At 49.9% G+C, this 23,829-nt stretch overlaps 3 protein-coding genes across 10 annotated transcripts in view; 1 reads left to right on the top strand and 2 right to left on the bottom strand.

The window, feature by feature from the left end:
- Positions 1–2,965, bottom strand: part of EMILIN1 (elastin microfibril interfacer 1) — a 7,868-nt gene extending 4,903 nt beyond the window's left edge. Inside the window, exons 1-3 of the mRNA XM_006910312.2 lie at positions 2,305–2,965; positions 1,222–1,347; positions 541–761 (exon numbers count right to left, since the gene is read on the bottom strand). Coding sequence (XP_006910374.1) covers positions 541–761; positions 1,222–1,347; positions 2,305–2,474 — 517 coding nt within the window. The 5' untranslated portion in view covers positions 2,475–2,965. The remainder of the gene's footprint in view (positions 1–540; positions 762–1,221; positions 1,348–2,304) is intronic.
- A 6,163-nt stretch (positions 2,966–9,128) lies between these two features.
- OST4 (oligosaccharyltransferase complex subunit 4, non-catalytic) lies at positions 9,129–10,437 on the top strand. Its single transcript, XM_006910309.3, has 3 exons — positions 9,129–9,285; positions 9,406–9,532; positions 10,191–10,437. The coding sequence occupies exons 2-3, from the start codon at positions 9,407–9,409 to the stop codon at positions 10,203–10,205; spliced, it is 141 nt and encodes a 46-aa protein (XP_006910371.1). The 5' UTR covers positions 9,129–9,285; position 9,406; the 3' UTR covers positions 10,206–10,437.
- AGBL5 (ATP/GTP binding protein like 5) overlaps positions 10,290–23,829 on the bottom strand; it is an 18,236-nt gene continuing 4,696 nt past the window's right edge. For 2 of the 8 annotated variants that reach the window (XM_025045701.1, XM_015588197.2), the window contains exons 7-15: positions 23,370–23,826; positions 22,704–22,873; positions 22,241–22,376; positions 21,398–21,600; positions 20,547–20,761; positions 13,248–13,403; positions 12,151–12,260; positions 11,201–11,331; positions 10,652–10,823 (exon numbers count right to left, since the gene is read on the bottom strand). In XM_025045701.1, the coding sequence (XP_024901469.1) occupies positions 10,652–10,823; positions 11,201–11,331; positions 12,151–12,260; positions 13,248–13,403; positions 20,547–20,761; positions 21,398–21,600; positions 22,241–22,376; positions 22,704–22,873; positions 23,370–23,826 (1,750 nt within the window). Of the gene's footprint in view, positions 10,824–11,067; positions 11,332–11,807; positions 11,855–12,150; positions 12,261–13,247; positions 13,404–13,686; positions 17,966–20,546; positions 20,762–21,397; positions 21,601–22,240; positions 22,377–22,703; positions 22,874–23,369; positions 23,827–23,829 lie in introns of those variants that run through there. The other 6 variants (XM_015588199.2, XM_006910310.2, XM_025045703.1 and 3 more) reach the window with 6 other exon arrangements.

Genomic DNA, 23,829 nt, shown 5'->3' with positions numbered 1-23,829 from the left:
GGCCAGAAGTTCCTGTTTCCATAATTACAGCATGGCTATCTCCCTGGCAGGCAAACACAGCACATCCGCAGTGCCTGGCACGTACATGGGAAGGCAACAGGGATTGCAGCATTCTGGGACCTAGTCTCCAGAGGCCACCGAGGGGCCTGGGACCTGTAGTCAGTTGCAGTGCATGCTAGGATTTGTAGTCTCAACTGCCTATCCCCTTGGACCAAGCTTCTCAAAGGAATTCCCCTTTCCCCCCCGCAACTATTCCCAGTTAGGAAGTATCTTGGCCACATGTGGGCGTGTGTGAGCACATTCACTTTCTCTGCCTTCTTTTTCTCTCCATCTCTGTCTGTTACACACACACACACACACACACACACACACACACACACACACGCCCGCCCGCAGACAGGGAAACTCAGGGATCTCATTAACTCCCTCCTGTCTTTTTTTTCTGACTTGAAGCATGGTGTTTTCCCTCAGCACCCTGGCCCCACATTTTCCACCCAGCACCGTCTCCCACTTCTCTTCCCCCAGGGCTCCCATACTCACCTTCCCCCCCTAGTCCACTCAGGTGGCTGCCCGCACTAGAGCCAGAAAGGTTGGGGCGACCGGGCCGGAGCCGGGGGCGTGGCGTGGGAGGTGCAGGACCCAGTGCTGGGCCGGGACTCTCGGCACAGTCCTCACCCCCATACCCTTGACAGCACCTCCACTCCATATCTGTCACCGTTTTGTAGGCCACGCGGTAGTGAGGGCGGAGGAAGCTGCGGTACCTAGGAGAGGTGGAGGGAGGGCTCTTTACTCCTCCCTGTACTGTCAGTGACCCTGGACCCTGTCCTCAGAGATGAGCAGCTGCTGGTGGGCAAGACCTGTCCCTCAGGCTGGATCCCCCTTACCATCCAGCATGCGGCCTTGCTCAGTTGACAGCTGTCAGCTTCTTGGCCAAGGGCCAAATCCCTGTTGTTCCTCCCCTTGTCTTGTACTGGAACCTTGAATTCCTCTCCTTGAGTATGACCCAATCCGGAGAAGGCATTTTGGGGCTGGCAGGGTGGTCTAGGTAAGTGTGCCCTCAATATCTCACCAGCCAAACCTGCCTCAGCATCTCCTCAAAATGGCTCTGAGTGAAGGCCCTGGTCCTGCCCCTTGCTACCTGCTTTGTACAAATTCCCTGAGTTAGCCACCCACCTGCTTTGCTAGCCCAGCCCCCACCAATTCCCCAGCACTGGGGCTCACATGATGCTGCGGGAACACTGGGGCTGGCCCCAGCCACAGGGCTGGTAGTCGGGCTTGACGAAGGTCTCCACTCCATCCTCAAGGACACAGCTCACTGTCCGAGTCACCACGTACGCACACCAGTTCCTGCAGGCACAACCCCAGCTGGGCCCAAGGGCCAGAGACACATGCCCCAGAGGAGGGCCAGGGGCTACCAGAGGGGCTGAGGGAGGGTCAAAAGATCAAGCGCCCCTGGGGACCAGTGGGAGCCAGGGCATAGGCAGCGGCAGCTCCCCCTACGCCTTCCTGTGTGGACAGAGGCAATAAAGACTTTTCAAGAAGGAGAGGAGTCACAGAATGGAAAACCAACTCCAAGAAGTCGATCCTCATGGCTGGGGAGGGGCTCCCGGGGAGCCTCTGAATTCACACATTCATTCGTTTCCCTTTCGGTCTCAATCCCCAGCTTGGCATGGCCTGTGTGAGCAGGCTGGCTGGGGCCCTCTGCTGACTCCCTGGATGCTGGCTTCCACCCACCCCTCAGGGGAGAGGACCAGGCAGGCAGGGGTCCAGCTGGGGGTTAAGCAGAGAATAAGCCATTGATGAGCCCTGTCCCCTGTGGGGTTTGCAGTTCTACACTCTTGGCCCCATTCATGCTGGCCTCTGCTTTATGTCGGGCTGGAGAGCTGAAGGGAGCAGAGCAGAGTGGCAGTAGAGTCATGGATTACGAGATGGGCCAAGGAAGCCCTAGAAAGGGATAGGTCTGCTGGAGGATCCCAGGCTGGTGCGCAGCTGGCAGGAAGGCCTGACCCACACCCCTCAGGGTAGTTTCCCTGGGCTCCTAACTGCAGGCCTTACGGAAAGGACACAGGAGCTGATCCCCCTGAGATTAGACAGAGGAACCTATCTATTCAGGGGGCCCTGGAAACACCCGGCGTGGAAAGTGGGAGTGTGAGGCGTCATCTGATGGATGGGCTTCCTCTCCCCCTCCTCCCCGCACTGGGGACACAGCTCAGGAGAGGACAGCCAAGCTAGGGACCAGGATACCCATTTTCTGACCCACCCTTCCACCTATACCCAGCCTTGGGCTGGGACCCAGACACTTACCTGTGGCGGCTGGCAGGCCGGGGAGCACTCTGGGGCTGGGGCCCCCCAGGGCTGAGGGCCCCGCTGTTCCCCGTGTAGAGACTGTAACCGCGAGGAGGGTAGCTAGCTGCCCCCACAGCTGTGGTCAGCAGACAGCAGAGGTAGCAGCTCCAGAGGGTCCTGGGGGCCATGGTGGGGGCGCTCGGCTGTGGCCCTCAGAGGCACATCCCACCCGACCACTGGCGCCTCTGCCTGGAGCGAGGATGCCCGCTGAGCTGAGAGTCGGGTCCTGTCCCCAGCTTCCTGATGGCAGCCCAGGGCCACACACCTCCTCCTTGGCCTCCTGGCCTGACCCCTCTCCTCCCCTCCTCTTTCCTCCTCAGGCTCCTGTCTGTCCCTCCCTCGGTTCCTTCCGCTCTTCTCTTCTCCACCTCTGAGAGGAGTTTGTTCTCTGTGCCCCTCGGGCCTCCTGCGCCTGGTCCCTGCCCCTCTCAGATGCTGCTTCCTGGGCCTCCGCCCCCTCGCCCCAGCTGGCCCTTCTCTGGTCTCCTTATCCGTTCTCCCCAGTGACCGGATCCTGGGGGTGACAGGACTTTACCCCTGTGGCTGCTCAGAGGCGCTGGAGTGGCTGCGTGGGGCGGGCCCTGGCCTCCAGCCTCCCTCTCTTGCTCATTCCCCTCCCTTCCCCCTGTCTGGCTGGCGGTCCAGCCTCCCCCTTCCTCCCCCCACCTCTCCAACCATCGTGCGCCACATCTGCTTCTTGTTAACTCCGGGAAAAAGAGGGAAAAAAAAAAGGAAAAACAGAGAAATGTGGAGTTGCCGCCAGGCTTGGGGCCAGCCTCTCAGACGGGCCGGGGCTGGCGGGGAGGCCCAGGGCTGGCTGCTCAGGCAGGGAACAGGAGCTGGGGCCACGCTCTCCTGGTGCGAGGGCAGGCCGCCCCTGGGAGAGAAGACCTGAGAGAAGGGCCCAGAGAGGAGAGGAGAGGAGGCGGGGAGGACTGTAAAAGGAGCCTGGGCTTGGAGGGCTCAGCAGGCCATCACTCACCGTCCAGTCCAGCTCTCTCCTTTTATAGATGTGAAAAGTGAGGCCCAGAGCGGGAAAGTAACTTGTCCACAGTAACACAGCACGTCAACGGCAGGGCTGAGATGAGAATCTAAATACCTAGGACAGTGACCTGAAGAAAGGAGGAGGAGAGGAAAGAGGGCTACTGGGCCAGGGAGAAGAAGGAGAAGGGCTCCACTGAGGCAGGGAGGAAATTCAGAGAAGCCAGAAGAGGACGAAAGGGATCTGGAAATGGACGCAGCCTCCTGTCAGGCATGGAGAAGACACGGGCAAGAGGAGAAAGACTCATTCTTAAAAGCCCAAATGAATATGGGTCCCAGGCTCATCGTAGTGAGGGTCAGGCCGTAAGTCGGGGAGGAGAGAGAGGGAGGTAAATTGGGCCCTACCTATGTAGCAAAGGAAGTCATTCTCTGGCCTGGAGGCAAGTCGCAGAGCCTCTGTAGCAGGTGAGGAACTCAGACTCGACTGTCAGCCTGACGGACAGCTCCTTCTGAGATGTCTGAATCTGTCAGCTGGCCCCTCTTCATCACCGGGCCCTCAGCGTTGTGTTCAGGACTCCCAGTGTGGTGGGACACTTAAGAGAACGAAATGGAAGTACTAAACGGGAGTGCTGTGTGCCGAGCACTGTGGAGGTGTCCAGGGAGCACAGGCGTATATATAGGACTCAGTAAGGAGCAACTGGAGCTTTTGGGAATGGGACACAGGCTCCAAAAATGAGAACTAACACAAGGCAGGATAGACAGAGTGCTAAGGGGGTCAGACAAATGGATGAGGCGTGTTGTGGGTAAGAGGAGGGGAAAGACAGCTGGCTGCTGGCGGGGCCAGAGGAGAGCTGTTGGAAGAGATAGAAACTGAACAGTCTGGGGAGGAAAGTGAGGAACAGAGATGGGGAGGGGAGAGATTTCAAATTGAGGGAAGTGGTTTGCCTCAGTTTCCTCTTTTGTAACATGGGAATAATCATACTGAGGACTTATTAGAACTTTAATATCATAACTTGTGGCCCAAAATTTGGATTTTTGCAGCTGGAGCTCTGAAGCTGCTTGCAGAGCATAACTTTGCCATTTTGGGCTCTGGAATGCCCTGCAGAGCCAGCAGCCCCCTGCCCAGCCCCGTGTTGATTGTACTGTTTAATACATCATACTCCTTGCATCTTTGGTAAATAATGCTCCCTGTACTATAACTGTGTGACCAAACAACCTTTTTGTTCTACAGGTCTGGGCTGAAACAAGGACTTGATAAACGCTTAGTCATGTATTACCCATTGTTCTCACTTCACAACCACATTTGCTGGATCACTGAGTCAGCCAACCAGAGAAAGTCCAGTTTGCCCCCACCAATCAGAAAACAAATGATGTAAGTTTATGATCTTGTTTCCCCTTGCAACCTATCTCTTTGATCAGCATCAGCTCCTTGCATCTTGGGCCTTTGTAAATCCTGCCCTATTCCCTCCATTTTGGAATGTTTTCTTGGTTCACATCAAGGACTATATGTTTCCTGGTTTGCAAATAGTTACCTGAATAAACTCTTCTTTAAATTTCTTTAAAAAGGCATCTCCAGATTTTTGTTTATAGTACTCTCCTTCCTAGGTTTGTGAGAATTAGGTTAATACACGAAAATCACTTAGAATAGCACCTGGCATGTGGTAAATGCTCAATACATGTTAGCTCTTATTTGTGTCAGGAAGAAGTGGCACAAAAAGATAAGTCGATTGTGGAAAAATTAGGGAGAGGCTCAGATGACTGATTAAGAGCTTGGATTACAAAGTTTTGAGTAGGTGGTCCGTACACATGCAGAAAGAAGACACTGTTGGCAAGAGCAATGGGCAGGGTGGCAGGCCACAAGGATGCCAGTTCCGGCACTTCCTCTAAGTGTTATCACTTTGAGCAAATCCCATGACTCCACTGGGGATCTGCTGCCTGTTGTCTAAGGTCCCTTCTAAATTCTACACTGCAAAGATGCAGACTTGGAAGAGAAGGCTGTGACTGCTTGGTGACTGCCTGGGTAATGAGGAACCAGATGAAAGGAGACACCAGGGAAGATCGGGGTTCTCAGCTAGGATGGCTAAGTTGAGAAGAGGAGCAGGTTTGGAGGAAAGAAAGGCGGTCTTAGTTTGGACATACTGGCATACCTCATTTTATTGCGCTTTGCTTTACTGAGCTTCACAGATGTTGCCTTTTTTACAAATTGAAAATTTTACAAATTTTTACTAATTTACTTCCTTCACCAGCAAAAAGATTATGATTCGCTTTATTGTAATACTCGTTTTATTGCAGTGGTCTGGAACAGAATCCGCAATATGTCTAAGCTCTGCCTGTACTGAGTTTAAGATGAGAGTAACACATCTCAATGGAAATAAGGGTCCAGGAGATGGTTAGAAATCTAGGTCTTGATTCTGGGAACAATTTGCAGGGCAGTAATTAGAAACTGTGAAAATTGATGCCACCAAATCTTCGATGTGACTCTGAAGGATCTGCCTCCGAGATCCCATGGCCCAGAACATGATGCTGATGGCTGGGAACAATGTTGGTGAAAAGACAGGATGGTGAAAATAAGTGCTGGAATCAACAGAGATGGAAATGCCCTTAGAGGTGTGGGGATTAGCACACAGGGAGATTTGAAGAAAATGGTCCTAGAAGATCCCGATTTCAAAGTTGCTGTCCATGGAAGGTTGCGGCTTTGTCCCTGGTCTTAGCATCAGTTCTAGGCCCTGGCCGTTGGCCCTGGCCCTGGTAGAAAGCCAACCCACTACCCCACTAGGTTGTCCTGGCTACTGCTGTGGGTTTTCTCTTTTTCCCCTCTTCTCTCGGGGGCTTCTGGCAAACTAAAAAGTCATCCGAGCCATCTTGTCGCTGCTCAGTTGTCACCCATTCCTTTGCCTGCCCCTAAAATTAAAAAATCTGTTGTATTTTAAGTGTGGCAAGTCAAAAATGTTGGCTTTGAAATACAATTGCAGTAGGTTGCATTTCATTTAGTCTTGTAATTAGGAGCCAAGACCTAGAGGTTGACATGAATGTCTGGGAGATCTCAGATAAATCAGTGGCTCTGGGTTCACTGGGGAGGACAATTTCTGGGTTCACTGGGGAGGCCTGAGGCATTGGGCAAGTAGGCTGCAATAGAGACTAAGGTTAGAGAGAATGCAGTGGTGGTATTGGCAGATAGCCAAAATTTCAAGAGCAATTGGCAAGAGAATCTCCTGAGATCAAAACAGTCTAAGTCCTGGGGCACTAGGACAATATCTATTTTATAATCTAAGATGAGGGGATTTCCAAGGGTCTAGTGCCAATGGGAAATCTTGACTGTACCAGGAGACTGACTAACTCATTCAGTCAACCATCATGGACTGAGCAACGAGCTCATGTCCAAGGGCCAGGACAACCAGGGGGCACTAGCAGTAAGAAACATTTTATGTCTAACACTGTCAGAAGACTGAATATGGAGAAGGAAAAAAGAGGAATAATATGAATTGAGCTCTGGGCCATGCAAACCCAGATGGGAATTCAAGCTTGTTGGGAGCCTTGAGCAAAAGTCCACTCCTACTCAGATGTATATATCCTTTTCCTTCCAACCTTTCCTACAGATAGAATACTAAAGGTGCCAACCTCCCTGGGCTGAGGGTCCAGTCCCCTTTCCCTAGGTCTTGCTGCTTTTTCACTTCTGAGTCTAATCCTAACCTCACGCACGCCTTATCCTTGAAAATGTCATACTAATCACAAGAATTAAGCTCCATACACCTGCCCCACTCCAGATCTTTTCCTTCCCCCCATGTCCCTCCAGGATGAGACTTTGCCCGTCTCATTTCCCACATATCTTCCACTCAAGGTTTTTCAAGCCTTATTTGTTCTCATCTGAGTCTAGTTTTCTCTTGGAGACCATTTTTAATTTCAGTTCTTCCAGGCACTTGGCCAAATGACCCATTCAAGGCTGAGAGTCTTGCTGACCTGGGCACAGGAAGTTCTGGGAAGTGAAGGACATTTCCGAATGGTTCTAAAAAAAATCTTTTTCTTCTTGTCCTTGACCCAGGATAACCTACTGAGTCCACAGTCTGACATAGAGTATGGAATAGAAGAAACAGGATCAGGTGACACTGTCTCTAATCAGTTGTAGAACTTTAGTCAAATCAATTACTTTCTGGGGCTCAACTGTCTTTAAAAAATGATCTTGAAGGCACCCTTCAGCTCTGACGGTCTAAGATACTTTGCACCCGACTCAGCTGGTCTCAGCACAGCCTTGGAAATCTGAAGTACTTCATGTCATTTGCAGTCTAGAAAGTCTTTGTAGGGTGTAGGTCTCAAGGTCTAGTTCTGTTCTAACAGGAGATCTGAATATGTTTGGACTTGGATCTGTTTCAAATTTCCAGGGGACACGAAGCATAATGTGTATAATCCTCTAAGACTTAGACTCTCATTCTCTCAGAGCAGAGCTAGGAACACACTGCTCACTGAGAGACACATGAGGGAGTACATGCCTGGGTTTCACTGTTATGTGCAAGGGACATGGGATTGGGATTCTAAATAGGAAACTTCTGGGAAATACGTGGTAGAGGCTGGGGGTTAGAGGGGAGGCCAGGGGAACCACAGGCTACTAAAGGGCAGAGACCAAGCTTAGGAGTCACTGGAGTAACTGAAGGAGTAACTGAAGGAGTAACCGAAATTTAAGAGAAACCTAGACTCAGATGAGACTAGCTGGAGCATGGAGGACAAACTGCTGATGGTCCCAGGACAGGGAAGGCCACTCTGTGCTAGTGCACCCTAGCTCACGGTGCACACAGGCGCCAAGTTGGTCCCTGACCCATCTGTTCCTGCCCCATAGAAGCTCCTATAGTTTTCTTTGGCTCAGGGAAGCAGAGGCGTCCCCTGAGCCCTGGCCCCCCTCTACCGCAAAGCAACTGGCTTCCATTACCCTTGACAGCTCCAGAGCAATAGCCCAGCCCAGCCCAGACCAGCCCCCGGCCCCAGTCTGGCTCAGTGCCATTCCCTTTTATGGCGAAGCTGAAGGAAAGCAAGGAATGAGAGGGGAGTCGTTTTTGGCTGGGCAGAGGGTTGTAGAGCCCCAGAGTGCCTCTCCCCTCACCAGAGACCCACAGTCATCTTCTTTCTCCTCAACAACCCACTGTGCTCCGAACCCACGATCCCTCCTGCTTATCCCAGCCCTTCTTCCCCTCCTCCCTCCTTCACATCCGGGGGGTGATTTCCCACTTGGCCGACATCCCACGGTTTGGGTTTAGATTGTGGGAGGGGCTGCACTATTTCCGACGCCCACCTCCGGGGGTGGAGTGGGGGGAGGAAGCCCGGGTGAGAGAGGCACTGATCAGATCACAGGCAGGATCGTTCCGCTTGGCGTACGTGGGGTAGAAAGGCTGGCGCCGGAGAGGAGCACCCAGTCGCCCCAACCCTGTCTCCATTCTGCACAGCCTCTCATCCCTTTCCTCGTCGCCTGGGCCAGCGAGGGGACCCTGAGGGCAGGGCCCAGAGGAAGCACCTGGCTGGGCCGGGCCGGGCCGGGAAGCGAAGGCTGGGCAGCAGCGCGGGGGGCCGGAGCAGGAAGCAGGGTCAGAATCTAGGGTCAGGCCGAGCCTCCCTCCCGGCCCCGCCGCCGCTCTCTCGTCCTAGCGCGCTCCTCGGCTCCCAAGAGGCGGTCACATTGCTGATAACCGCTTCCCGTGGCGCGCCAGCTGTGAGCAGCTGCGCCGTGCCGGCCCCAGTCACGCCGTCTCTCCGCAGCCCCGCCCGAGACCCCGCCCGAGACCCCGCCTGAGACCCCGCCCCTTGCGAGCGCTTTGGAAGCAGGCGAGACGGCGAGGCTAGAGAGCCCGATCCGGCCGAGACGCACGGCCGGAAGTGCCTTGATTCGGACAGAGCTGGTGCTGCAAACTTCCGGCCCAGGTCTCCTACCTCAAGCAAGTGCGCAGACCGCTTCGGAGCCCAGGCCAGCTTGATCAGGTGAGAGGCACGCAGGCGCGGTCCACGGCCCATCTGGTGGTGGCTGGACTCGGGGTCCAGGACGGGTCCTGGTCTGGGTGAAGAGTGTGCCGCCCGAGGCTCAGTCCCTCCTCTTTGCAGGATGATCACAGACGTGCAGCTCGCCATCTTCGCCAACATGCTGGGCGTGTCGCTCTTTCTGCTTGTGGTTCTCTATCACTACGTGGCCGTCAACAATCCCAAGTTTTTTTTGCTTTCTCTGCCCCAGGTAACGGTCCGGGGCTGTAGCGCCCAGCCCCCGAAGAGTGGAGTGGCGAGGCCGCGCCAGGGCCTGCAGGGTTCGAAACTTCAGATAAGACAGTGTCGGGCCAAGCATGATACAGTCCAGAACTGGGCCCCATTATCCGCTCAGAGAAGGGAGTGCCTCGCAGTATCCCTTGTCCCTCCCCTTTAAACTGTTACTTGCTAAAATGGGGGTGGATTTCCTAATCTCCCGGAACCCCCAACTTCATGTGGTCCCCAGATGTCCAATTTGAGGGTACAAGGAAGTATGACACCAGTAGGAATAAAGGTACCGAGGATACCATCCACGTATGAAGATTTGGGCAGTTCACGTAAATAGTCCTCACTTTTCCAAGGTTATTTAGGCTTTTATTTAGGCAGAGTTGTTTTGTGAGGGGCTGTAAAGGTACACAATTCTATTTCCATGTTCTGGGACAGAGGGCACTGATTTAGGGGTTGGCTGCTGTAGACCCAAATCATAGAGAAGAAGGGTGGTGGTGGTGAAGGGCTTGGAAACCAACTTTTTAAGTGTGGGTCAAAATGGAAAGGGGGAAGAGGCTGGATGAGAATTGATTCCTGAAGGACTTCCTCAGAGGAAAGCTGTGGCATTTTCCTTACCTCAGGTCTTTCCCCCTCTTTTCTAGGGTTCCAGGACATAGTCTGAGGCAAGATGGAGGGTGTGAGGGGCCTTCACACTTCACTTCATCCCTTCTACCCATCACAACATACAAAGCAACTACACCTGGATTTTTCCAAACAACTTTTATTTCCTCAAAGTCTTCTTTAACCCTATGGAACAAGAAGCTGCCACTGAATAGGGCCCAGTATAGGGGCTGCTTTCTTTTCTACTCCCTCCCCCCCAATATAAAAATATAGATTTTTTTTGTGGTCCCAAAATCTTGTGCCATGGAGGGAGGGAAGGGGTGGCATATTCCCTGCTTTGTCCTGTGTCAAGGCGATGCCCTGCGATGCCTCAGAACAGTGTGGCTGACATTCCAAGGAGTTATGGTTGTCACATGGAATCAGCAGCTGAGGGAAGGGACTAGCACGTTTCTCACTGTATTCCCCATCTTGTGGCTATATCCTGGGCATGAAGGTCAAGGCATCAAACCCGGGGAGAAACAGTGAGTGGGGGAGATTTAGGGACAAAACAAACCTCAGGTTGGCCCAAGGGCCCCCCGCTGTAACAAGTCCGGGACTGGGAGTCAGATAGACTACAGGAAATAGGAGAAAAGGCAGGGGCAGAGCGGGGCCGTGGGGGCCCGGCCTGAGGCAGCCTGCAACAGAGAAGGGAGAGGAATCAGTGTTGTGAAAACTCTGCCCCTCTTCTGGTCTGTTAGCCAGGGACTGGGAGATGAGGGAGGTGAGCTGCATAAGGATAGGCAGGTTGAGTAGTGCACAGTGGTCTGATGCTGGAAACAGCCAGATCCTAGGCCTTAGACCCTAACTAGAAATTGTTTTCTTATCCACTGGAGTGAAGACTGAGGCCATGATGGGGAAAAAAAATCAGGGACTAGATTCTTAATGAAAGTACATTTTAGTCTTTTTGGGGTCAGAGGGAGTAGGGAAGGAAGAAAATGATCCTGTATGGCAGAAATGGGAATGAGGGAATAGAAATGAGAGATGGGGCGCGGGACTGGACCCCGGTGCTCACCCTCGTGTAGAATGGGGTCCCAGCTCCAGCTCACTGCTCTCCCTGGTCCGGGGGATAGGGGATGTGGGGCCCGAAGAGCCTCTCATCCCTCTGCGAGTCGGCGGTGAGCCCTGGCCCAACCTGGGCCTAGCCTGTGTGGACAAGGGGTGGGCTAAGAAGCGGGTTCTTCTATGAACTTCTTTGCTTCTGGAGTTTCCATGAGTAAGAATATAGTTTAGTGGTCAGCACAGGCACTGGGACCTTGAATGTACTGTCCCTAGCTGAGAGAGTAAGGCAGTATAATAGCTGGAGACCTCTTGCATTCAATCTATGACGGTATACTCCAAGTCTTATTTAACTAGAGGAGGCAAAAGGATCCAGTAGTTAACCTCCATGGTTATACCGTGGCCAAGATCTGGCTGAGTAGAGAAGTACTGTGTAGAAAGAGGTTAGGGGATTGGTAGATCTTCCTCAGAGCCTTCTGTGCCTCAGCCCCTGCCAGAGCAGCTTAAGCTTCACTCAGCCAGTCACCTCCTATACCCAACTTTAGTCAACCTAGCATGGGGATCGGGACTGAATCAGAGTTGGTGGCACAGCTGTTCCTAGGAGCAGTAACCAGATGTGTTACCTGGGGAATCCGGGACCCCTCTTGGCGGGAACTCTCCTCGGGCAGGTCTGGGCAGAAAGAGAGGAGAAGCTAAGGGGAGGGGCAGGCAAAGCCAAAGCTAGCAGGCTGAGGCTGGGGTATATCTGGCAGGGACACAGGTTGAAAGCAAGCAAGAGACCTGGCTGAAGGGGATGGGGACACTGGACAGGCAGGCATTCGGACACCAGAGCAGCTCTCTGATACAGTTGCGGGGAGAGGTTGTAAAGCAGTGCCGGGCATTTTCCCTCCCATTACCCAGACGAACATTGCCTCGTTGGGCTCTGCCAGAGTGACGCTGGGGACGGGGAAGACCCAAAAATGTTACCTGTAGTCGGGTCTTGATACAGGGAATCCGAGGTCCAGTCCCTAGTAGACCTTTCCCAATCACCATGACAGCCTCTTTGTCCCCTGAGGACAGGAGTGAGCAGCTGCTCCCTAGGGAACAAAGGAAACTTATCAGGGTAGGAGCCATTGGCGTTGTTGACATTTTGGGCTGGGTAATTCTTTGTCATCTTGGGCCACTGTCGGATGTTTAGCAGCATCCCTCGCCTCTACTCATTAGCTGGCATTTCTTCCCTGCCCCCGCTCCATTTGTAGCAACCCAAAGTCTCCAAACATTGCCAAATGTCCGGGGGCTGCAGGGTGGTTGCTCCTGGTTGAGGAGCTTGACGTGTTCTAGTCTAGTCCAACGGGTGAAGCAGGAACTCAGAGCTTGAATCAGAACCATTCAAACTGAACTATTCTGTGAATTTGTAGACCTCAGAGCCTGTTCCAATCAAATGTGTAAGTGTTTAAAAGATCGAGTCAACAGTACCAAGACAGGTGGACTGAGGGCTACCCAGTGAAGAAGTTAACAGGTGAGGAGCAGTGGGCTCTGAGGGGGGTAGAAGATGCTGGACTGGAGTCTTAGAAATTGTTCCCATCCAGTGTTTTCCACAGCTGGGTCTGTAACTTAAAAGGAGAGCAGACGGCCAAGGTTTTATGTGGATGATATGGTCACATTTTCCTTCTTCAGTTTTGTCTAATGTCCAGCTCCTAGAGTCAGGGAACTTGAATATAGGAAAAGTCCTCAGGTTCCTCAGCTATAAAAGTGAGGATTAAATGAAATAATGTGCTTAGAGCAGTGCTTGCCACATGATAAATGCTCAGTAAATGGTAACTCTTGTTACCAAGATATTCATTAAATTCTATTTTCATGTACAAGGGCATGGGTGTTAGGGGTTTAGGATAATCCAGGAGGATAACCGATGCCCCTGGTTTGGAGTGACCTGTATTACATCAAGTCAAGAAGGAGGTCCAGATCAAGTGACAACGGAGCTGGAGGGATTTCTTCATGCCTAGTCAGGAGCCCAGTCTGTGCCCTGCATGGTAAGTCAGGAGAGGGGCTGGCCAACTCAGATTTCAGTGGCAGTGGGTACAGACCTGCTATGCCGAGTGAGTTGGACAGTAGGCAGGAGCCCATGTTGCGTGAGGAGACTAGACTAGAACTGGCAGGAGTTGGGAATGGGGCCAGGCTGCTTGAAATAGGGCGATGGGTCAGTGGCTGCTGCCGCCGTCTCCTGTCCTGGCTTCTGGGCTCTGAGTGGAAGAGACACAAGCAGATAAAAGGGCAAGTGAGGTGCTTTCACTCCACTGCCCCATTGGCTCTCCTTGGTCAGAAGATGCCTGTTTTCAAGCTTGTCATCACACCAGCATCCCTCTGCTGAAGTAAATCTGAGTAGAAAGAACTCTTAATATTTATTCCAGTTATCCAGTTCTTGGCCAGTCCTCACCCTACTTCAACTCTGCGTAGCTAACCAACCTACTCACCCACCAGTTCATCCTTCTGGCAAGGAAGTTATTGAACTTGGCTTCTAAAACACAGCTTTCCTAGGTTCTCCTTTTAACTCTAACTGCTCTTCAACTACTCTTCCTGCCTCTTAAATGTCAGTGTACACCCACCATTCTGTCCTTGGTCCTCTCCTGCTCAACACACTTTAAACTTCCAAATCTCTTTCTGGCCCCTTCTGAACTGCAGTTCTAATTGTCCACTGGACACTTCTACCTGGCAGTCTTATGACCCAAACAAAATTCATTTTCTACCACATTTCCTTTTGTCCCCCCTATATTGGTAAAGAATCTGCTAGAAACCTTGTTTGATCTTTCAATTCTTTGCTCACATTTAGATTTGTGTTTAACCAAATCTGGACACTTCTACCTCTGCCTTCACTTGAATTCCTCCTTTATTTTCCCTTCCCATTGTCAGTGTCCAGATACAGGTCATTATCGCTCATTCAGGCTTTTAAAAAGGAAAAAAATCCCCTCTGGTCTCTCTTTACAATCCATCCTTTACACAGGTGCCAGAAATTGTTATTCTAAAATATAGACCTGATGAAAAATCATTCTGGCTCAGGCAAGGGGGAGACACTGAAGGTGTTCTAAAGGATAGCGTCTAAACCTTTCACATGGCATTCAAAGCCCTGTCTGCTGGGGTTCCAGTCTACACGTCCTCGGCAGGATGCTGACTTGATTCTTCACACCCTGTGCTACAACTCCCATGGCTACTAGCTGTGTAGTTCCTCTGCAGTGTCTATTTTTTAGTGAAACCTTGGATATCTTATATGTCCCGTCTCAAAATGTCACCTATATGAAGCCTCCTTGACCATTACAGGTAGAATTCATTGTTCTGGCTTCATTGTCCTTTGTTCACTTGGCTAGTAATTGTTTATGGTTTCCGTTTCCTTAATTAAATAAGTTAGTACCTGTATAAAAGACTTAAAATAATGTCTAGTACATAGTAAGTACTCAATAAATGTTGCCATTATTCTGATTAGAACTTGAGTCTCTTGAGGGTAAGGACCTTCTCTAATACTATATACCAGTGCCTATAAAATACTGCCTGGAAAACAGAGAACTTAATAAGCATTTTGTTTACCTGAATAGCGGACACCCACTGCAGACCATGAACTGGCTCAGTAACTCTAAGGGCATATCATTATACCCTATGGGGCAGCTCTCTAGTCCATTCATTGTGCTTAGAGTCTTACTGTTAGAAGTTCTAAAAGGTGAGAGCCCACTGGCATAAATGGTTGCTGGGTGGGGTAGGCAGGCTCTCAGGTTTGGCATATGCTTCCTCGCCACAGAAGGACAGCAGGTGCTAAATGCTCTCAAACTGAATGAGCTATTAACCTCCATGCAGCTGAATTTGATGGGGTTTCCAGGATGCCAGCTGACACCTAACAAAGCAACACATGTTAGATGTGAAAAGCCTCCAACTTAGGAAATAGGCGACAACTTCATCCTGTCTAGCTATACTGAGAAGCAGCAGGCAATAACAGGGTTATTTCTGGAAGGGCCCAAACCAAATTTTAAAAAATTGATACTTACATGAATAAAGTCTAGAAGAAAAGGAAGAGATGTCAAGATGGACACTACTCCACCTTTGAGGAGTTTGCTGAGATGCTGGGTACCAATTAAGAGTCTGAAGACCACAGCCAAGAGAAAAACAACCAGACTTTATGGGGCTAGCAAGAGTTGGGACAGCGATGCCAAGACAACAGAAGTCAGATTCAAGGCCATAGTCAAATAACCTGAAACATTACCTATCACCAATGACTTAAGAGATACTGTGGAGCCCACACCTGGGTATTTCTTTGGTTAAAACAGGGATGTCACTATGATGTCCAAGTGGCAGTGCACAGTACACAGAAATAATGAACTTGATAGAGGAGGAAATAGCAAGTTTCTAGATGGTCTGAGAAATCTTCATACACAGAAGCATGCTGAAATGACATTAAGGGATGAAGCCTCACCCAACCCAATAAAGGATGAGAGAGAGCAAGCAAGAAAATGGGTGAAGGCCTTTGGGACATTTACAGGTTCTAGAAAGAAACTGCATGACACTCAAAGTAAGAAGCAAAACAGGCAAATGGTGTTAAAAGGTCAGTGTGGAAAGTACGGGTCATGGGAAAGATACAAAGGCTACAACTCAGGAATCCTGCCCCTAAAGAGTTTCAGGATAGAAGACAAGGTGTGGTTTAGCGGGCACGCCTGGTCTGAAAAGTGTAAGGCTTTTAAAGACAGCACTTCAACCAGCACTTAAAAGACTATCTTAAGATCTGTCCAGGTCTGCCTATAAACTTGACAACGTGAGCACATAGCCGTTTCTCATGTCGTGGCTTTTGGCACTCAGTGTAATCCAGGCCTGCGCGGTCCCCATTAAGACAAAAATTGGAGGGGCTCCAACTCTCTTATTTCTTGGTTCTGAGCTATAGAAATAGCAGCTTAAGGCTGAGTGCAAGGGTGATATGTGATCAGCTACTAGAGGTGGTGAGATGATGGTAATCAGCTATAGGTTCCATTTTGGGAGTGGCAGGATAGTCCTGGGGCAAAAGTCTGAAAGGAAAAGCCAAACTGACCTCACTATTGTATGAATTAGAATGGATATTCTAAGGCCTCACAATTTACAGCAGTTATGTGACTTGCTCCTAAGTCCTGCATCATCCCTCCGAAATGTCTTTGGAACTGTCTCTACATGTGGCACCTCAGATTTATTTAATCCCTGGGATGATCACAAACCTGATTTATGCCCTCTGAGGGATAGCAAAGTTACACACATATTCATGCAGCTCCCAACTTCCTGCCTTTTATTTGTTTAGCGAGTATTCGCTGATCATTTAGTAAGTGCTAGGCTAGGCACAGTGCTAGGTACAGTGCTAGGTGATAAGGGAATAAGTAGATGTGTTAGGAGACATTTCCTGCCATCAAATAAGTTTTAACCTGATATTTAACATGAAACTTGTTTGCAGTGGAAAAAGTAAAAGTGGCGATGGTGCTGGAGGCACGCTCGCTGTGTCCTTTGACTCCCTTCTCAAAGGAACCTCCAGTTACCACTGGATGAGCTCCTCTACCCAAAGCTGCCTGTTAGCTGAGCCAAGGCATCGTATAGGCCAAGGAGGGGTTCTAGTAAACCCCAGGTTTAACTGCCAGAGCTGGGAGAGATGAGAGTGGCGGAGACAGGACAACAGCTGAAGACGTTACACTTAAGTCCTTTGTCTTTTACCCCAGTATCCTGCTCGGTAGGCTGGAGGGCCAGGGTATGTTTGTTATTGAGTGAGACTGTTGCCTGAATCCAGGGCCAGGACTAGGATGAAGCGAGAGGCATATAGGGTGTACAATATAGGGAGGCCCTTTCCTGGCCTTGAGATCAAGTGCTTTTTAAATTGTGTGTCGTGGGCACCTCACTGACCTCCCCCTAGTCCTTGCCCTGTTTCCATCAATACATAACCAATAGGAGCTGGTTTACCACTCCACCCTCTTCCTAGCAGGCCCTCTGAGCTGTTTGCATCTGCTTTTGCACAGCTATCTCGCAGACTTTAGACCTCCCTCACTCCATCATTGTATTAGCTATTCCCAAGTGACCTCTCCCTCCTCCTCCACGGCTCCTGATATTGCTGTCTGCACTTCTGAGCCAGTGGACAAGAACTTGACCACAGGTCTGGGAAGGTGATGTTTTGCAGCATGGGAGAAGGAGGAAAAGAAGATCCTGGCACTATGGTCAGGGGACACTGGAAGTCAAGGCTAGCCCCCTATCCCAGGAACATTCCTCTTCACCCCAAGTTGGCTACTTGTTAACCTTTTAAAATGTCATTTTCCAGCCTCTGAGAACAGAACCTTTCAGACTAGGTCCCTGAACATCTGCCTTAAGTTTATGACTGAGCTGCCTAGATCTTTCCTGAAATTTTCTGGATAGTCCAGTCTCATGTTTTGTTCTAGCCAATAAAGGATACTCACTAATTACATAGTTAAATAATATAATTTTTATACATTAGTGGAAATTTTTATTATAAATATAAGTTCACAGGTCACAAAAATCGTTTGTTAAATCACAGTCCCAGTTTTGGGTTTGGAAAGTATAGCTGCTTTATAGTAAGAGCTTAGAGGAATGGGTGTCATGTTCCTGTCTGAGAAGACCAAGTGTGTCTAGATACGGCCGGGGCCAAAAAGCCAGATGTGTGGGAAAGGAAATGTCACAAAGCTGCAGCATAGATAGATCACACTGGACAAATAGAGAAGTAGTTCCAAGGATTGAAGATGCCAAGTCCACACACCATCTGCATCACAGGTCCCTGTCGCACCAGTCTCCCATCCTGTCTCCCATCCTGGAGTGATAGCAAGGACTTTAAATAAGAGAGACAAAGCAGCAAAAACTGCATCAAATGCCCAGGAGAACATAGGAGGCAAGAGTCCCAGGATCTGACCTTTCAGATCTTCACAGTATTCCTGATTGGTGTTATTAGTAACCTTCTTCTTGACCCCTTGACTTTAGAGACATAGCTTCTCAGTTCTTAGAAATATTTATTCAAGTTCCTGGGGTGTGTCTGTACTCAAACCAGCTCTCTTTCTGCTTCTAAGCTCATTCACCTGGGGGAACACAGCTGCTCACTTGGTTTTACCTGTACCTGTATGTGGATGACTCCTAGGTCCAACCCTAATGTCACCTTTTCTAAAGTTTGGCCCTTTTTCTGCCTGCAGGACATCTCCACATTGATAGCCCATGACATCCAAGCATGTCTGAACCAGATAAACTCATCGCTTTTTCTTCAACAGTGTCTTAATGTCACCATGACCTTTTCTTTAGCCTGTGGCCTTGAATCTCTCTTAGTCCATCTCTTCCACCATCACTGAGTCCTGCCACTTTTTTAAATAGGTATATTCGTCTCCTTTCCAGGTCCTGGTATAGGCTCTAGTCTTCTGATGCATAAACTACTCCAAGGATCCCACCTCCCTTCCCTTGCCTGATACATACAGTTCACAGACAGCTCTCTGACATAAGCCTTTTGTTCTCATCATTCTCAGGAGCCAGCTACTACACTTGCTTTTTGTTCACTCTATGCAGCGGCTCTGGTCCTGGCTATCATCCTCATCTCTGGAATGTATTTGTTAAACTATATGTCACCGCCCATTCTTCAAAACCATTTCTCAACTGAACATTTTTTGGCTCATTACTCTTGTGTTTATCTCTGACAGTGGCCTCCCCAAGGCCCCTGTATGTTTATAATGTGGGTGTGCTTTCATACTATGTTTACTGTCCTGTGTCCCCTATTAAGTTTCAAGTCAGTCAACTTTGTACTAATTATGCCTAATTTCTATTAGTTATTTGGGAAAGTAACAAAGACAATTCATGTTCCTCACTCAAGGAGCATACTACAGCACTCTGCATTGGGAATGGGAACACGGAGGATGTTTAAAACTGCCCAGAATCCTCCAGTGAGAACCTAGAAAAGGTTCTTTACTATTTCCCTTTTGTGGACAGAGAAGGAGAATTTATGATGCTGATATTCCTTCCCAGGAACTATGAGTAAAGAAGAAAAGAAGTTAGAAGAAAAACTTTATCTAGATTTCAGATGGGTAACTCAAGTATGCCAGAGCATGAAAAGACACGTTTTAATAACTCTGCCACTTAATAGCTGTGCAATCTTAGACGAGTCACCCTTACACAGTCTGTTTCCTTGTCATAAAATGGAAATGCCATCTATCCCACAGGGTCCTCGTGAGGATTAAATGTATTGTTTTGTTCACTGTTTAATGTTATTTAAATATAAGGTATTACTATTATTTTGACACTCTCCTTCAGTGTGCAAAAGTTCCTTTCCCAATAAAGACACAATTTCAGAGAATGGAGCTTGGCATATAAGCGGAAGTAACTATAATGCATGTCAGGGAACAAACGAACATCTTACTGGTCAAAGCTGGGAAGGACCATTGCTCTCTGTGGTTGCTCTAACTAGCGCAGTCCGATCACCGCAGCAGTGACCCAGTGCCTGTTTCTAGTTCGCACCAAGAGGTCTGGTGCAAGCTGAGTAGCAGGGAAGTGCTAACTAGGGTGAAAGCAGCTTGAGAACCAGCAAAACTCTTAGTTCCAGCTCACAAGCCTCCTCCATACTCTGGCAAGATTTCTGTAGCCCAGAAGCCACATACAATATTGATTTGTGGTTTAGTGTATTTCCAGAAGTGGCACTGCAACAATTTCTCCCCACCACAGTCCACATCACTCCCAGGGAATGGCTCTGTAGTCTTTTTCCTCTTCTTTTTTTCTAAAGGCCCATCTGTTTCTGGTATATATTTTGACCCAGAATCTCTTGTCTTACCAGGAAGGGTCTCATCAGGCCAAACTAGGGGTAATGATGCAAAGTTGAACAATTGTGGCTGCTGCTGGAAGGAGCTAGACTGCCTAGAACAAAAGCTGTCTAGTTCCAATTTTCTTTGGAAGAGTTGGAGTCCTGACATCACCCTCTCATAGGCTCTGAAGCCAGGAGCAGTTCAGCCCACAGGACCTTGGACAGGACTCCCCATCATTCCACAGTGCTGCAGTGTGGACCGGGAGGGCATTTCCTTATCCTGCCTCCAGTGAGACAGCCCAGCACTGTCCTTGAAGTGGAGGCTCCATGTCTCAGTGTAGCCCTGCTTTGGCTTGTTTCATCCTTAGAAACTCCCCTGCCTCCCAGCATGTGCTGAAGCACAGATTCCCAGGACTCCTGCCTATGCCACACACAATACCGCTCTGGAGCTTGTGTGCAGGGAACACCGAGGTCGCAGGAGAGGCTACAGACTCTGCTATAAACTAATTTTATTGATTCACCTCTTGGTCCCAGGCAAAGTGTGTATCTTCAAGCTCTCACTTCCCCCAGCAATGCCCCAAACAACTGAACACCTGTTGCAGGGGCTCCCAGACTAGCTTACCTCTCACGGGGCCCAGCACCCGGTGGCTGACCTTTTGGGTGCTAGAGCCCAGGCCTGGCAGCCCTGCAGGCCGACTGCCATGAAAAGGAAAGCTGGGGGAGTTCTTCATCTGTGGAGAATTTTGTTGGCTGCTGCTGCTACCGCCAGCACTTGTGCCAGTGCTAAAACTTCGTGTGCGGCTCAAGGTATTTTCAGAGCAGGAAACAGGTAAGCCACTGCAAAGAAGCAGATGCCAGTTAACCCTGGGCCAGGGAGGTTGTGTCTCAAGTCTCTCTGCATGGTCTGATGCTCAGTAAAGCTTCACCTCTGGGGTGAAAAGGAACAGGGACTTATTCCAAGGAAGAGGAATCCTTGTCGATCAATAAGGTATCTAAGCTGGGCATACCAGCTGATCTCAGAAAGCCTAGGTGCCCTTGTTCACACATACATGCTCCAGCAAAAAATACACTAAGAGCCATAACGGCTGTCCCTGGGCAGCTTTAACTCCCAGTGAATTCCCCCTTAGTGCCTTGGTGCTGACCTTTGGACCCCTCTTGTAACTCATTCACAACCACTGGGAGGGAGCTGAGTCCTGCCCCTACCCCAATTATATTTGATTTTGAGCAGGGCTCTGAAGCAAGGAGTCCCCTAGCCTGGCTTTGAAATATCTAGGAAGTCTGAAACTCCAGGTAAAAGGGAAGAGAATCCCATTCTCAAAAAATGCGCTAATCTTCCGAATTTTAATTTTCCCTGAAAATATTCACCATTTAGTCCTTTTGGAAGTAGGGGAGGAACACAGATCTCACAAATCCTCACTCTACAGCCTTGTTCCACTTTCATACCCTTTCTCCCTTCCACCCTGCTGGTCTTACTTGTTACTTTTGGGTGGAGTTCGAGAGCCTTTCTTCTTGTTGACACCCACGTTCACAGTGCTGCTCAGGCCTCGGCTGCTACGCACATGTTTTAGCATCCAGGCCCGGAGGTTTGTGAGGCTGCTGTGCTCTGACAACACGATTCTGGGCCATGGATTGCATTCTGCCATGTCCAGAGCTGCAATGGCCATAGCTCGTCCCACCTGTGGGGTAGTCCAATTTGGCTTAGTGTCTTGGTCTTTCAACCCAGGCTGCTGTGTTGAGGTGGAAGGGAAGGAAAGGCCAGACCTCAAGTTTGTTCAGTGGGTACCTTAACCTTTGTGCACGGGTTGTTTATCCCAAGTAGATTTAGAGCTATTCCCTAAACTATTGTTCATTTGGAGGCCCTCACCCATTATGAGCTGGAGCAAGCGTGCTTTCTGGCTGGCAGCAGGAAGGAGTTCTCCCAGCAAGAGGAGTTGTTTGGATCTCTTCTATAACCCACAGCTCTCCTACTCTTGTGTGTGCCGTAGAACACTGGGGATCATCAAGACCACTGTAGAGGGGGTACTTTTAGCCTAAGAATGAACTAACCCAATAGAAAGAGGAAGACAAGCTCAGAGGCAAAGATTCTGACTCAGATGTGCTGGGAGATTCTCTGTGGCAGGCAGTCAGAAATAGGGCCCAGTCATCCTTTCAGTACTATTAGTCAGAGGCCTGTCCCCATCGACTGAGGAAAATAACCAGCGGTGAGATGGCAATAACGGTGAGCCTCTTTTCAGAACCTAGGGTCAGGCAGCAGGAGCGAAGTCTTTTCCAGACTTTGAGGTTCCCCCTTTCCCCACTTATCCCATGTATTCATACCTGCTCAAACAGTTCCACAGTGTATCTGGAGGGGAAAGCCGGTGGGGGAGGAGGGCTGGCACGCCCGTTGTCATGGCAGGCAGCAGGGATGCTGTTTACTGAGCGTCCAGTGTTGTAGTTGCATTCAAGTGTGTAACTAAGACACAGAGACTTTTATCAGTGTCCTGCCTGGACAGAATCAGGACAAAACCATGGGGGGCAGCCTATGTGGTCTAAGAAAGTAATCACTTGTAAAAAAATGAACACGAAGAGAAAGTCCTAATCCCCAGCAACTACCGTCGGCATCGTATCACATACCCAAGAAGTCTCAAAAGGTAGAGTCCCAGACTGAAGAGAATAATGCTAATTGTGAGCCTGCCTTTCGAGAAGACTTGGGCCGTCCCCTGCCTCTAAACCCTCTAGACCGGGTATTGCTTTCTTTAGGGAAGTTATTTCATCAACCGTATCCCAGATTCCACCCAACCTGTGGATTATCCCTGAGGCTTTGTAGATTGCAACCCGGCCGCTTCCCTCCTTAGACTGGCCATCTCTGCGGTCTCGGGCATACATGTTTTTCTCTGAGAAATTGCAGCCCTGGAAGTCGAAGTGGGCTGAGTTCAAGGAGATGAGCTTTGGATACAGCATATTTTCTACCTGTTCAGGGGAGGAAAAAGGCAACTCAGGAGAGATAGAGAAGGGTCAAGGGCAAGGAAGAGATGGCAAGCATAGGGCCATGTGACTTAATAATGGCAGATACCTTCACAACCATCAGCACTAGTCAGTGTTTCTTGAATTCTCAGGGAATGTTTGACGTTATTTCCAGGTGTTAGAAAGGTACAGTCCTACCTCTTTTTAAGTTCTTAGCTTCTCTCCAATGCAAAATTGTCCTTCTTCCCTGGTTTCCCAAATTCTAGAAAACACTATGATGCCAACGGCTTGACCCTCTTTCAGAGGTCATAATGTAATGACTGAGACATAAGGCCCCCTGCCATCCCTTCTTGGCTCTCTGAAGCTTGTTCGGAAGTAGTGCACCTTTTCCAGCCACAGGCCTTCCTGCCAGAACGTCACCTTCCCTCTTGTTCATGCCCTAACCTTTATTTCCTAACCTGCAACACTTCCCACACTCACGTGACATTCTGTAGATTCCTACCTGGGTGTTCTCATCACTAAAGCTGTTTCCATACATGAAGCAGCCCCTCTTGGAGGCATGTCCGTGCAGGTCCACATAGTAAGCGACACCACTCTCTTTGGGGGGGATGGTGTCGGGGGCTGGCTGCTCAGCCTCGGCGGACTGTTGTGGCGCAATCCACACACCGCTGGGCTTCTGTTCTGCTGGTTCAGTCTGTGTCCAGGTCTCAGGGTTCTCCCTGTTAGATGAGTGCCCGAGGTGAGCTTCGTTATGGAGATTGTTGGCTTTCTCAAGGTCAGAAAGGGAAACATCAGGAGAGAGATGAGGACTGTGCTGGTGCTCAGAGGGGCTCTGGGAGTTCAGACGGGAGTGCACGTGGTGGTAGAGAAGCACAGCTTTCGCCCCGTAGATGGCCGGGTGCAGGACCGCATCAGGCTTCAGGTACTGACGGTTCAGATTCACTCCACGTGAGTCTGTGCTG

This window comes from Pteropus alecto, unplaced genomic scaffold (genome assembly GCF_000325575.1).
Source record: "Pteropus alecto unplaced genomic scaffold, ASM32557v1 scaffold61, whole genome shotgun sequence".
In the NCBI taxonomy this organism is placed as follows: Eukaryota; Metazoa; Chordata; class Mammalia; order Chiroptera; family Pteropodidae; genus Pteropus; species Pteropus alecto.
The sequence above is the reverse complement of the archived record's forward strand: the minus strand, read 5'-3'. Positions and strand labels throughout refer to the sequence as shown.

Bases quoted from the DNA above. Each gene is read 5' to 3' on its own strand.
- OST4 (XM_006910309.3), top strand. From the start codon at position 9,407: ATGATCACAGACGTGCAGCTCGCCATCTTCGCCAACATGCTGGGCGTG.